Below are 12,429 nucleotides of genomic sequence, written 5' to 3'. Positions count from 1 at the left end.
TGGCATAAGGAAGTAATATTCTAACATTTTGAAAACTTTTTGCTTATTTTGTATTCATCAATTGGGGGTTAGAGTAGGTTTGCAATTAGGGATGCGAAATTTCTTCGTAGATTTGATCTTCAGACTCCCTTGTAAAGCCAATGAGTGCAATCAGATGGGTTAAGGACGACATTTACATTTTGTAAATTTTGTACTGCTAGAAATGTTATTTACCAAAATAAAAATAATTTTGCCCTAAAATGTTATTATCAAATATATATATATATAATCTGCCTGGTGTCCTATGGGTTGATTTACTACTAACATCTTGTTCTCTCTTTCAAAAGAAAATTGTCATTTTAATATATAAGGTAAAGTATTTGTGTGAATATGTTGCATATTTTTGTACTAATTAAAAGAGTTAATTAAAAAAGTCTGTAAACAATACATTTCTTAAAATTAAACATTGCAGGAATTTTGAAAGGAACAAACCATATAAAGTGGAGAGGATAGTATTTACAGGTGCCTGAAAAATAACAATAAATAGTATTATAACATCGTCTTTATAGTGGGTTTTTTTGCGTTAACTCACTTCTTGGAGTGAGCCCATACAATGCCATGATTAAAATTAAAAATTTGCATAACCTCATTTTGCCTTGCTTTTGCCTTGAAAATGCCCATGTTATTATTATGTTTTAAACGATTAATTCGGCATTGGCCTAATCAGGAAAAATATAAAACAAAATCTCATTCCTAAGCCCAACACAAAAAATACTAGTCCTACCAATCTATCTAGAACCTGAATCTCAACTACATGCATGTAACACTTACAAGGATGAAGCTCCTCTCCTGGTTTTCGTTGGCACAGATGAATTAGTTACAATTGAATTCTCTCAGGTTTAAGATGGGATTGGCCTCCCAAAATTGGTTAATGTACACATAAGTTAACCCTGACATGTAATTGAATTATATAAAAAGACTGACATAATAGAATAAAATGTCCGCATAAAAAAATAATTTGATCGGATGTCCACGTACATGTTAGGCCTCGAAAATCACACCGATGTCCATACTTTGTAGTTGAGTCGTTCCAAAGCCATGATGTATAAAATGTACGCTAATTATCAAGCTGGGTTACGGGAACCATATCTGCGCTTCCATTTCGTGTCTCAAAACAAAACACGATCAAAGCCGGGCTAGCTCATGGTGGTGGCCTCAAACACTAACTTCCAGCCCGTTCCATGCAATCGACCTTTTTTGAAGATTAGCCCAGTATGATCCTATGGGCTTACATCGATCTTGAAAAAATGGGCTTTTCAAACATCAATCTTTGAGATAGCGTGTGTCCTAGGTTCGGCAGGCTATCGGGCCCTGGCCTGTATACATAAACATGAGTTGGATTCTCTCTGGTCGAAATTTTGGACTGGACCGGACTTGACTGGATGGAGTACAATTTTGTTCACCCTCCTTGAAAGTAGATTAATATTATATTTCTTTCTATTGGTTGAAATGGTGTGGATTCCACCATAAATGATGTCATGTCTACCATGCAATATATTTTTTTTGGTAAGCATGATCCACACCATTTCAACCAATAGGAAAGAAGGTAATGTTCACCCTCTTAAGTGGAGGATAAACACAACTCGACTGGATGGGATAGTTCAACTCTAAATCGTCTATTGTTGCAATCAATATTTTCGGATTTTCTTAGAGGCTTTAACCGGTAAGAATCTTGCAATCGGTGGTTCGGATTTGCTCAAATACATGCTTACCGATGAGAATTTGAACGAACCCAAATCATTAATTGAAGCATTGAATGATCCAAAAGTGCCCCGTAACTCTCGTCATGTCCAAATTAAGAACCGGATCAAATTCCACGTATATGTTGGCAAGATTTCTCCAACCAAAAGTCTAAAATGACTGCAGGCTTACATGAGGCCTATTCCGGGCCCCACAAAAAGATACAGAAAATATTCATAAATTTTAATTTATGAAGCACTGTAAAAAATCAGCTCCAATAGATTATATATGTTTTTTAAATTCGTAAGAGAAAAACTACTGCTCAATTTCACACTTAAGAATTCAGAAATATAATTGTTGATGTCCATTAAAACTGATTTTTTACGAAACTTCATAAAAATATATTTTAAAATTTGTAAGCATTTTTTATAATATTATGGGGTCTAGAGTGGACCCACGTAAACGTGCGGTGGTGGTGTGGGCCCATTACCTGGGAGCATTGAAAGTGAGGGCCCACTCCTTTGGGTAATGAAAGCGATCACCTCGTAAATAGCGAATCTAGGAATTGTAACCCCACGTGGAGGCCGATCCCTCATCTCTGTTCCAAGTAGTAATTTTACTCTACACCTGTCTCACGGTAAGTGATGAAGAACAACTGCTAGTATCGCAACGCGCCGTGTGATGATGATCCGCATCTCGTGGCAATTGGGTTTTCTTCTACTCCATTTACCTTTTGTACCAATTTTTTATTCATTTTCTACGCATGTTATATTTCACATAAATATTAGAACTTTCGATACACACATATCAATTTTTTTATAATCAACCAACTGAGCTAATGAAAAGTGAAGACATGCGCTCAGCTTATCTCGGCCCTTCACAAAAATTCAATTTTTTTATTGGACATCAATCTAAAGTCAAATCAAATTAAAATGGAATAATTTTGTTGCCCAAAATTATTAATCAAAATATGGCCTAAATGTCAAGATCGAGATCGAGAGAGAGGAGAGTGCTTGGCAAAATTACTCCATTTTAGTTTCATTTGACTTTATATTGATGCTCAACAGAAAATTTGAGTTTTTGTGAAAGGCCCGAGGTAAGTTTCGCGTGTGTCTTGTACTTTTCATCATTCTAGTAAGCTGATTATAGAAAACCAATATCTATATAATATATAGTATATATTATTATTATTAAGTTCTATTTATCTTATGTATCAATCTCTTTTTCCTGTGTTCAAAGAAAAAATAAATAAATAATCTCTATTTCCATCTACATGTAAAATAAAACCATGGCCATTTGGCAATCAAGAGCGTGTCACTCACTCTCCTCAAACGCGCGTAGGAGCCAACAGACCTCATCCACAAACTGCTATACGTATAGATCGTTATCTCTAACTTCGGTTTCCTTCCAAAACGCCCTACGTCACCCCTGCCCAACAGTCAGACACGCCACCGCTCTCAATAAATCCCAATCTAACGAACCCCAAGGTACCCGATCAATTGCCCATAGCGTAGCTGACATTTTTAGAGAGAGAGAGAGAGGGAGGGAGAGAGAGGATGGGGAGCAATCCGAAGGGACGAACAGTGATGGAGGTCGGAGCCGATGGTGTCGCCGTTATAACCATCGTCAATCCACCCGTCAATTCTCTGTCGATCGATGGTAAACTGACATACTAATCAATCAGTCTAAATGTATATATATCGGATCTCACTAGTGGTGACTAGTTTAATCTTAGCCTTTTCATTCTTCAAGCTCAAGGCTAAATTTGCTGTTGTTGTTATAGTTAAATTTACTGTTTCTGTTTTTATAGTTATGTTTTGAATCAATTGCTGAGACCTACGGGTGCTAACAACTCCTTTTTAGCCGGTTATACGGGATTGGTCTCCGGATTAGTAGAGTTGCGTGTAAGCTGCCTCAGGCACCCGGTTATAACTCCTCTGGGGCCAGTTATACGGGATTGGGTTGCTGGTTATATGGGATTGGTCTCCGGATTAGTGGAGTTGCATATAAGCTGCCCCGGGCACCCGAGTTATAAAGGAATATGTTGGGACCTGTTTTAGAGTTGTGGAATGTCATCTGTATACTATGATCATCTAGAAACGAATTTAACGAAACAAATTGAATTTTTTTTTTTCTTGTCGGGAAACTGATGCAATCTTGGAGGATTAACTTGGAATTGGGCAATAGAAAGAGTATTTGTAAATAACTGAGGGAGTGTTGGATTGTTTAGCTTGTTCGAGGTAATTTATCTGCTTTCAGGAGACAAAATCAAGAAGTGAATAGTTTTGAAATGCAGGGGTGGTACTAATGATAAGCTGAACAAATGGTAGTTAAAATTTAAGTAGAAATGGAGGATGAATGTGCGAACTCGAGCAACGCTAGGAAATTGTTGGTGGGGGAATGATATTTGTGTACACACACACACCGGGAGAGAGATTAGAAAATTGTTGTATTGATCAATGGATATTTTCAGAGTTTGCCTTATCATTTAGAATCAAATGAAGTGACAAAATGGATGATGACTTGGCTTAGGCAGAGACGGATATAGGATTTTAACTTTAAGGGTAGCGGACCTACATACACCGTTGTGCAGTAAATTTAGAGTACTAATGTATTTTTTAGGAACTTTGAAGTCCACTTGTCCACTTCACTCCATCCTGGTATGTAGGGCATAATAGAGATGCGATAGAGGTGTTCACACTAGTAAACTCCATTGTTTATTTCACTTTGTGTTTTCAAGCTGTGCCTTCATTTTGAGTCTTATTGCACATAAACTAGTCCCACAAGGCTTGTTTTTGCCCTTGGGAGTTCTGGCTGGATTTTGTCAATATATGTATGCACATTCGTTATCTTGTTGTTTTTCCATCATGCCATGCCTTCTTTTGAAATAAATAGACTGTATTCAAACCTATGTTCAGGTTCTTCAGAACCTTATCAATATATAAGTGCGTACATAATTTTATTTCTTGCCTTGTCTGATATCCACATGTATACAGCGACTGACTGCCTATGCTCTTGGGCAACTCACAAGGACCTTTCCTAGTTATCCTTATTTATTTTTGTCAATTTATGATGCCTTTCTTTCTATTTGTCCAATAAATAAATGTTGGATTTTATTTATTTTTGTTTATTTTGAGTTTTTGGTATAACTCCTTTCTCTGCCTTTCCTTTCTATTTATCAGTGCTTCAAAGCTTGAAAGAGAGTTATGATCAAGCCTTAAGAAGAGATGATGTGAAGGCAATTGTTGTTACCGGTAAACATGCCGGGCACGTGGCTTACCACTTTTTAAGCATTGGGAAGTATGAGTTATGTAGCTAATCATTCATGTGTTTATTACTTGAAACAGGTGCAAAGGGGAAGTTTTCTGGTGGTTTTGATATAACCGCTTTTGGTGGATTCCAAGCAGGGAAAGGTACGTGTATTGTTGTTTTATACATCTCATATTCTTGGGCGCACCTCATATTTGCTAGAACTGAAGTTATGTTTTCTTGACAGTTCCACCACCAAAACCTGGTCTTATATCAGTAGAGATTCTTACTGACACTGTGGAAGGTATAGGTTTGGTTTATATTTCTTCTCCCCCCCCCCCCCCCCCCCCCTCCCTCCCTCCCTCTCTCTCTCTCAATCAATGTTTTATGAGGTCTTATATGTTACTGTTACTTAATTTCATGGCTTCTCTTTCTCCCAGCTGCTAAAAAACCTTCAGTTGCTGCTATTGATGGCCTCGCCTTGGGTGGAGGATTGGAGGTTGCAATGGTGCGTTTGTATGCTAACCTTCATGTATTGGACAGAGACTGTTCACTTAGATTCATGTAAAAATATTTGTTGTTTTGCTCTGCAGGTTTGCCATGCACGCATATCTACTTCTAGAGCCCAACTAGGTTTGCCTGAACTTCAGCTTGGGTTAATTCCTGGATTTGGAGGTATAATTCTTCGTTCAAATAAAATCATGGTACCTTCCAGTCTTTTTTATTAGAACACGAGGCTGGAATGGATGTTAGTTCCATGAATGTTCATTGACTTCAGATCCGATTCAAATAATTAGAAGTTTCCCTTTGTAGCATGTGTTTGGAAAATTTATGGTGCATAGCCAGCATAGGAATCCAGTTTTGGCAAAAAAAATGAAGATGGAAAGTTTTGCCGATTGTAGTTGTTTTATTTGTGGGACTTAAGGTTTGGTTTGGTTTTATTTACCGTCTACTGGAAGGGGGGCATGGGATGGATTTTATCGACAAAGGACTGGAGTAAACAGATATAGCCAAGGAGATAAACTTTTAGAGTGTTATTGGCAAAACATGCCAATCCAACGAGAGCGATAGCTCGTGGGAGGGCTGCTATAAAGAAAATAATTAAATACTGTCTTTGGGCTACAGGGTTTAGCAACAATTGTGTAAGCAAGTACTCCTCTGTTGGCTGTATTTATACCTGGCAGTAAATAGTTGTCTACTCACTTCTGCTAGGATTGGTGACTGCAGTAATCTAGATAAACTGGAGGAGGAGAATGAAATTTTATTTTGTGAAATTTCTGAATCACTCTTTATGTAAGTGGTAAAGCATCTAACTCAAAACCTCATAAACTAGTTTTTGAGGTTGTAATTAAAAATGTGGGACAAGCTCTAACACTCCCCCGCACGTGTGGCTCCTGAGCCGCACGTGGAGAGGTAAACAAATGATCCATATCATAGGGATCTCCACGAACAACGAAACAAGGTGCGCTTAAGGCACAAATAATGGGGCAACCAATCAAGAGAGTCTGGTCGAAAAGCCTCCGAAAACCAAATGGCATTGAGAGGAGAGGCCGCCCAAGCTAGTATACTAGTTTTGGACGTTGTACTTGACCAATGCAGGACAAGCTCTAACAGTAAGCACTAAGCAGTCAGATTCTACCAAGTACAAATACACGTACATGCTGAAGACAGCGCATGCAATTTAGTCACAAACAATGATATCATGTGAACTACTCATGGATCACGTCATGGAAAGCAGATAAACAGTGTAATTTATCTCTGGTAGTTGTTTCTGTGCTCATTCGTTTTCAAAGCGTGCTGGGATTATCCTAATCTGAGGTCCTAATTACTGATGGTAGTCAGAATTGATGATTTTTCTGCTAACTTGTGAATAACATGATTGCTTTGTTGTGATGCATTGGAAGTGTCATTGTACTCTTTTTTTCCCCTTGCCTATAAGTCAACTCATGCTTCTAGAATTGTTTCAGGTACGCAGCGGCTTCCACGCCTTGTTGGCCTCTCTAAATCCCTTGAAATGATGCTGGTATGATGTGGCTTGCCTTACATCATCTCCCAACGTATATAAATACATTGTACTAATTTTACTCTCTCTCTCTCTCTCTCTCTCTCTCTCTCTCTCTCTCTCTCTCCCCCCAATAGATGTCAAAGCCGGTTAAAGGGGAGGAGGCTCTGAGTTTAGGATTAGTAGACGCAATAGTATCACCAGAAGAGTTGGTAAGCACTGCTCGTCGGTGGGCCCTCGATATTTTTGAGCGTAGAAGACCGTGGGTTGCTAGCTTATACAAGACTGACAAAATAGAACCCCTTGGTGAAGCAAAGGAGATCTTTAAGTTTGCGAGAGCTCAGACCCGGAAACAAGCTCCCAACCTAAAGCATCCAATAGTTTGCATTGACGTCATTGAAGCTGGTATAGTTTCTGGGCCCCGTGCTGGGCTTTGGAAGGTTCTGATCTGTCCCCTACTCTATTTCACCTCCATCAAAAAGTTGATTTCATGTTCTTTAGGATATGACTCCTTGTGTGGTGTTGGCAGGAAGCTGAAGACTTCCAAGAATTATTGCATTCAGATACTTGCAAGAGCTTGGTCCACATCTTCTTTGCTCAACGTGGAACCTCAAGGGTAAGTTGAAGTAAAACTGTTACAATGTTGCCACTGTATATCTGGCTTATGGCAAGGAGCCGAGCAACCTGTTTATGTTTTGTGGAGGATAATAACTTCCTTGTCCTTGCTAGCAAGGAGGTATAAAAATTTAGTTTCTTTAACTCTCCTGTCGGTGAAACATTGTATGTGGATGCATATTGAAATTTGAAAGTAATTTTCTACTCCATATTAAAAAAATATCAACTTTGGTCTCTGCAGTTTAAATTCTTGAGTTATTTCTTAGCTTGGGATAACTTTGAACCAGATTTACTTTTAGAAGTTTGAGAAATATAAATTCTAGAGAAATGTGTCCATTTGACTCTGTTATAACAATGTGAGGCAGGCAGCTATTTCTTAGTGTTCTGCTGCTTGAGCTGTTTTAATTTGTACTTTTGGTTTTTCAGTTTCACATATATTGATTCCAACTTGATTCTGAGTCTCTGGTCAGGTTTATGATTCTAAAATGTTTAGAAGCTCATAACCAGGTCTACATGAGCACGAAGCTTGGAGAATTGGTCACTGTAGTAAGGACCATAGTTGTCAAAGGTGCGCCTAGGCCCAAGGCGAGGCGAGGCGCACCCCCAGCGCCTTGCTGACCCCAGGCGAGGCGACTTGAAAAAGGCGAGCAAAAAAACAAGAAGGCGAGAAAAGTGACAAGGCACAAAAAAGCGCGCTTTGCGCATGAAAAAGTGAGCTTTTTTCAAAAAAAAGTGCACATAACACAATTATTTCAGAAATAAGTATTTTGTCGCATAGGTGCGCCTCTCTTCAAAAAGGCGCGCGCCTCACCTTGCACCTCTCGCCTCAGGCCCAACAAAACTTTGCGCCTTTCGCCCTTGACAACAATGATTAGGACTAATGAAAAGAGTGTTTAGTTGTGTTGCATAAAAATGTTAGTTTGGATTATAACCCAGATATATCAGCTCTTAACCCTGGTATATTTTTGAGGTTTGTCTTTATTTTAGCATTACCTGAGGTTCTAAGACCTTTTGATTGGAATAAAGAACAGGTACCTGGGATCACTGACCGTGGTCTGGTTCCAAGGCGAATAAATAAGGTTGCTATTCTTGGTGGAGGATTGATGGGCTCTGGGATAGCAACAGCATTGATTCTCAGTAACTATCCTGTGATCTTGAAAGAAGTGAATGACAAGTTCCTACAGGCTGGTGTAGGTAGAGTCAGAGGTGAGACCTTTTGTGATTTATGAACTTAAACTTTTGCATTAGTTCTTCTCAGATTCTTTTGTTTATATGGTTTCCGAAATCTAAATAGTCGTTCCATTCAGCAAATTTGCAAAGCCGCATGAAGAAAGGGAATATGACTCAAGAGAAGTTTGAGAAAACCTTTTCCCTTCTCAAGGGTGTCCTTGACTATGAAAGCTTTAGAGATGTTGACATGGTCATAGAGGTAGTAACATGGTTCATCGTTATTTTGTGTCTATGTTGTTGTCAAGTCTCAAAAGTTTCATTTCCTTGGTGCTTCAAACAGGCTGTTATTGAAAATGTCTCACTAAAGCAGCAAATTTTTGCTGATCTTGAAAAGTATTGTCCTCCTCACTGCATTCTTGCGAGTAATACTTCCACAATTGACTTGAACTTGATTGGGGAGAAGACCAAATCCCATGACCGGATTATTGGGGCCCATTTCTTCAGGTATTAAAGAAGCATCTCACAGAATCCACATAAATTAACGTAAATAAGCTGTTGCCTGGAATACATATCTGAGTGTCTTGACGATTATATCTTTCATGATTCAAAAATTGGTTTTGCTGGTGGTGCAGTCCAGCTCATGTCATGCCACTTTTGGAAATTGTTCGTACGGAGAAGACATCTCCACAAGTAATTGTTGACTTACTAGATGTTGGGAAAAAGATAAAGAAAACACCAGTTGTGGTTGGAAATTGCACTGGATTTGCTGTTAACAGAATGTTCTTCCCTTACACACAAGCTGCCTTTTTGCTTGTTGAACGTGGTGCAGATGTCTATCAGATTGACAAGGCAATCACCAAATTTGGAATGCCTATGGGCCCATTTAGGTATATTCTATATTACTGTTGTCTGTTATTTTGATCTCATAACTGCTTTTTTAATTATTTTTTGAATAAGAATGATATTTAAAAGTCATGGTTTTGTAATTTTTGCTTCTACGTGCAGATTATGTGATCTGGTTGGTTTTGGGGTTGCGATTGCTACTGGTTCGCAGTTTGTCGAAAATTTTCCAGAGAGAACCTATAAATCAATGCTAATCCCACTCATGCAGGAGGATAAGAGAGCAGGTAGAATTTTGTTCTTTTGTGGCTGCTATTTAAAAAATGAACCAGCATCATGAACTCCTATGGCAATTATTTCAGGTGAAACTACTCGCAAAGGGTTCTATGTTTATGACGACAAACGCAAGGCGAATCCTGATCCTGAATTGAAAAAGTATATTCAGAAGGCGAGGGAGATTTCTGGTGTCAATGTTGATCCTAAGGTCTCTCTCTCTCTCTCTCTCTACTTTTGTCGTTCTTTGCTAGGAGAATACTTGGGAGTATCTGCATTACCTAGGTGTGGGTTGTGCAATGAGATCTTATACCACAATAGTGTACCACAGCTTCGTTAGGCACGTCTAAAAAAGCCTTTCTTTTTGTCTTTTTGCTAAAACCCCATGGAGTCATTGTAATTTGAAGAAAAAAAAAAAAGGAGGCACGAAATGCGTGAAAGTGTGTAATCATTGACAATATCTCACTGATTCACCTAGACATCAAAAACCTATCCAAAAGCCTGAATAAAACCCAGAAACTCATTATAGGATGGGTTAATCTGTAACAGCAACGATCTAATTGCAAGAGCGGAACTCTCTACCGCTGACCTAACTCCTGTAACTCTGTAAGCATGGCGTATTGCATACAGAAAGAGGCATGAAAGCGGTGCAACTCTTTTAGATAAAACCTTTGTCATCTATACAACAAAAACCTAATCAAAGGCCTCAAAAGAATCCAAAACTAAAGTGTAGGTGTAAACAGAGCCCGACAATCAACTATACGAAGTACATTATGGCAACATCTTAGTTATTGGACGACAAGGTGTCTACTTTGATTTTTAGAATTCCCGCAGGAGATTACCTATGTTTATGTTTGTGGATTCTGTGAGATGCTTCTCTAATGTGGCGGGGTTGAACTTGGATACAGATGATGAAGTTATCTGACAAGGACATTGTGGAGATGACATTCTTCCCTGTGGTGAATGAGGCCTGCCGAGTCTTTGCTGAAGGAATTGCAGTCAAAGCAGCAGATCTCGACATTGCTGCTGTAATGGGCATGGGGTTCCCACCGTACAGGTTTGTGGTTTCATCCGCCTGATATGCATTCCCTACAATCACAATTCTCCTTTTTCCATCCCTAGTTCCTAAAAGCTCAATTCATTTTACACAATCCTTCATTTCCAACAAATATTTTTTTTAATTGTTTTAGAAAAAATTTGGGTATACCAAATGTGGATCACTTTTTGTAAGTATTGTCGATAACTTCTCCACAGTACCAATTCGTGCACATGGAATCTATGTATGATGAGTATTAGTTATGTATAGAGACCAGTTCCATTTTCCTTTTGGGTCTCCAGATATGAATACTCAAATTGTGTTATCCATCTTGGTGATGCAATCAGAGCTTGGTTGGAGCTTGTTTGAGTTGCTCATATAACTTTGTGTTATCTTTGATCAGGGGAGGGATCCTGTTCTGGGCGGACTCTTTAGGATCAAAATATATCTGTTCGAGATTGGAAGAATGGTCGAACATGTACGGAGCAGCGTTCTTCAAGCCATGCTCATTCTTGGCTGAAAGAGCTGCCAAGGGGGCTCCACTGGTGAGATTTTCAGGACTTATTTGTGTACTTAAGTAGTTAAGGGTTCGTTTAGTTTACCAGTGTTCTCCCTCCCTCCCACAACTTTAGTTCATCATAAAAAGTTGTACTGTTTTTTCTGATAAAAATAAAGCACTTTTGTGCATAATTTTTCAATTTTTTTTTTTTTTGTAAGTTCAAAAATTGTTCATAATGGGCTATCATTTTGGGACACTGGGAGTAACTTCAACTAGATGACTATTGTGTCTACTTTGCTAATAAATATGTGGACGTGACCTTTGCAGAGTTCTTCGGTGGAACAAGCAAAATCTCGCCTATAGGTTTAATCTTCTGGATGCATCATCACCGGATTTAGTCTCTCTCTCTCTCTCTCTCTCTCTCTCTCTCTCTCTACCAAATAATTGTGAGCTCAGCAGGAATAATACATGGATGTGTCGGCAAGGTAATTTAGCTTTGGGAGAACTGAATGATATTCGTCTTGATGTAGAATCAAACACATGTTTTGTATTCTTAAAAGTTGAATGACTTTGGGGGGATCAACCGTTTAGAGACATACTTGGTCTGTTTGTTTGAATACACATGGGATCAAATGTGGAAAAAATTTCAAAATATGCCTATTTTGAGGATTTTTTCCCATACTAGTGTGAAAAGCCACAGTGAGTTCAGCGTACAGAGTTGGAACAAATAATTAAGGCAATTTGAAAAGGCTGCAGGGAATCATGGAGTAGAAGTTGAAAAACCGAAATGTTATGATACATGAAAGTGTCTATGAAAGAGAATGGACGGCTCTATCTGTCCAGGAAAGAGAATGAACGATTTAGATTGAGCCGTCCATTCTCTTTTATAAACACTTTCATGTATCCCGTGTCATGTATCCTACCAAGTTCCGTTGAAAAAACTTGTCCCTTGCATTGAGTAGGACCTTTATCTACCCAGCGGTGCTACGCCCCTTAAGTAGGACCTTTATCTACCCAGTGGTGCTA

At 38.7% G+C, this 12,429-nt stretch overlaps 1 protein-coding gene across 2 annotated transcripts; it reads left to right on the top strand.

Moving 5' to 3' along the window:
• The first annotated feature begins 3,130 nt into the window (after positions 1-3,130).
• On the top strand, positions 3,131-12,080 carry LOC131324521 (glyoxysomal fatty acid beta-oxidation multifunctional protein MFP-a-like). 2 transcript variants are annotated; one of them, XM_058356504.1, is made up of 18 exons: positions 3,131-3,378; positions 4,902-4,973; positions 5,067-5,132; positions 5,216-5,272; positions 5,409-5,476; positions 5,562-5,643; positions 6,936-6,991; positions 7,108-7,410; positions 7,500-7,586; positions 8,617-8,791; positions 8,893-9,014; positions 9,096-9,259; positions 9,388-9,642; positions 9,761-9,882; positions 9,958-10,079; positions 10,777-10,925; positions 11,308-11,449; positions 11,731-12,080. In XM_058356504.1, the coding sequence occupies exons 1-18, from the start codon at positions 3,276-3,278 to the stop codon at positions 11,764-11,766; spliced, it is 2,181 nt and encodes a 726-aa protein (XP_058212487.1). In that variant the 5' UTR covers positions 3,131-3,275; the 3' UTR covers positions 11,767-12,080. The 2 variants fall into 2 exon arrangements, with proteins under 2 accessions (XP_058212487.1, XP_058212486.1); XM_058356503.1 differs by having other exon boundaries at positions 3,150-3,378; positions 8,893-9,259.
• Positions 12,081-12,429: the final 349 nt, after the last annotated feature.

The sequence above is a fragment of the Rhododendron vialii genome, chromosome 4a (genome assembly GCF_030253575.1).
Source record: "Rhododendron vialii isolate Sample 1 chromosome 4a, ASM3025357v1".
NCBI classification, from domain to species: Eukaryota; Viridiplantae; Streptophyta; class Magnoliopsida; order Ericales; family Ericaceae; genus Rhododendron; species Rhododendron vialii.
The sequence above is the reverse complement of the archived record's forward strand: the minus strand, read 5'-3'. Positions and strand labels throughout refer to the sequence as shown.

Excerpts from the sequence above, each read along its gene's own strand:
- LOC131324521 (XM_058356503.1), top strand. The coding sequence starts at position 3,276 with ATGGGGAGCAATCCGAAGGGACGAACAGTGATGGAGGTCGGAGCCGAT. Across the intron at positions 5,477-5,561 it reads GAGGATTGGAGGTTGCAATG|GTTTGCCATGCACGCATATC; the intron begins GTGCGTTTGTAT and ends TTTGCTCTGCAG. Across the intron at positions 5,644-6,935 it reads GTTAATTCCTGGATTTGGAG|GTACGCAGCGGCTTCCACGC; the intron begins GTATAATTCTTC and ends GAATTGTTTCAG.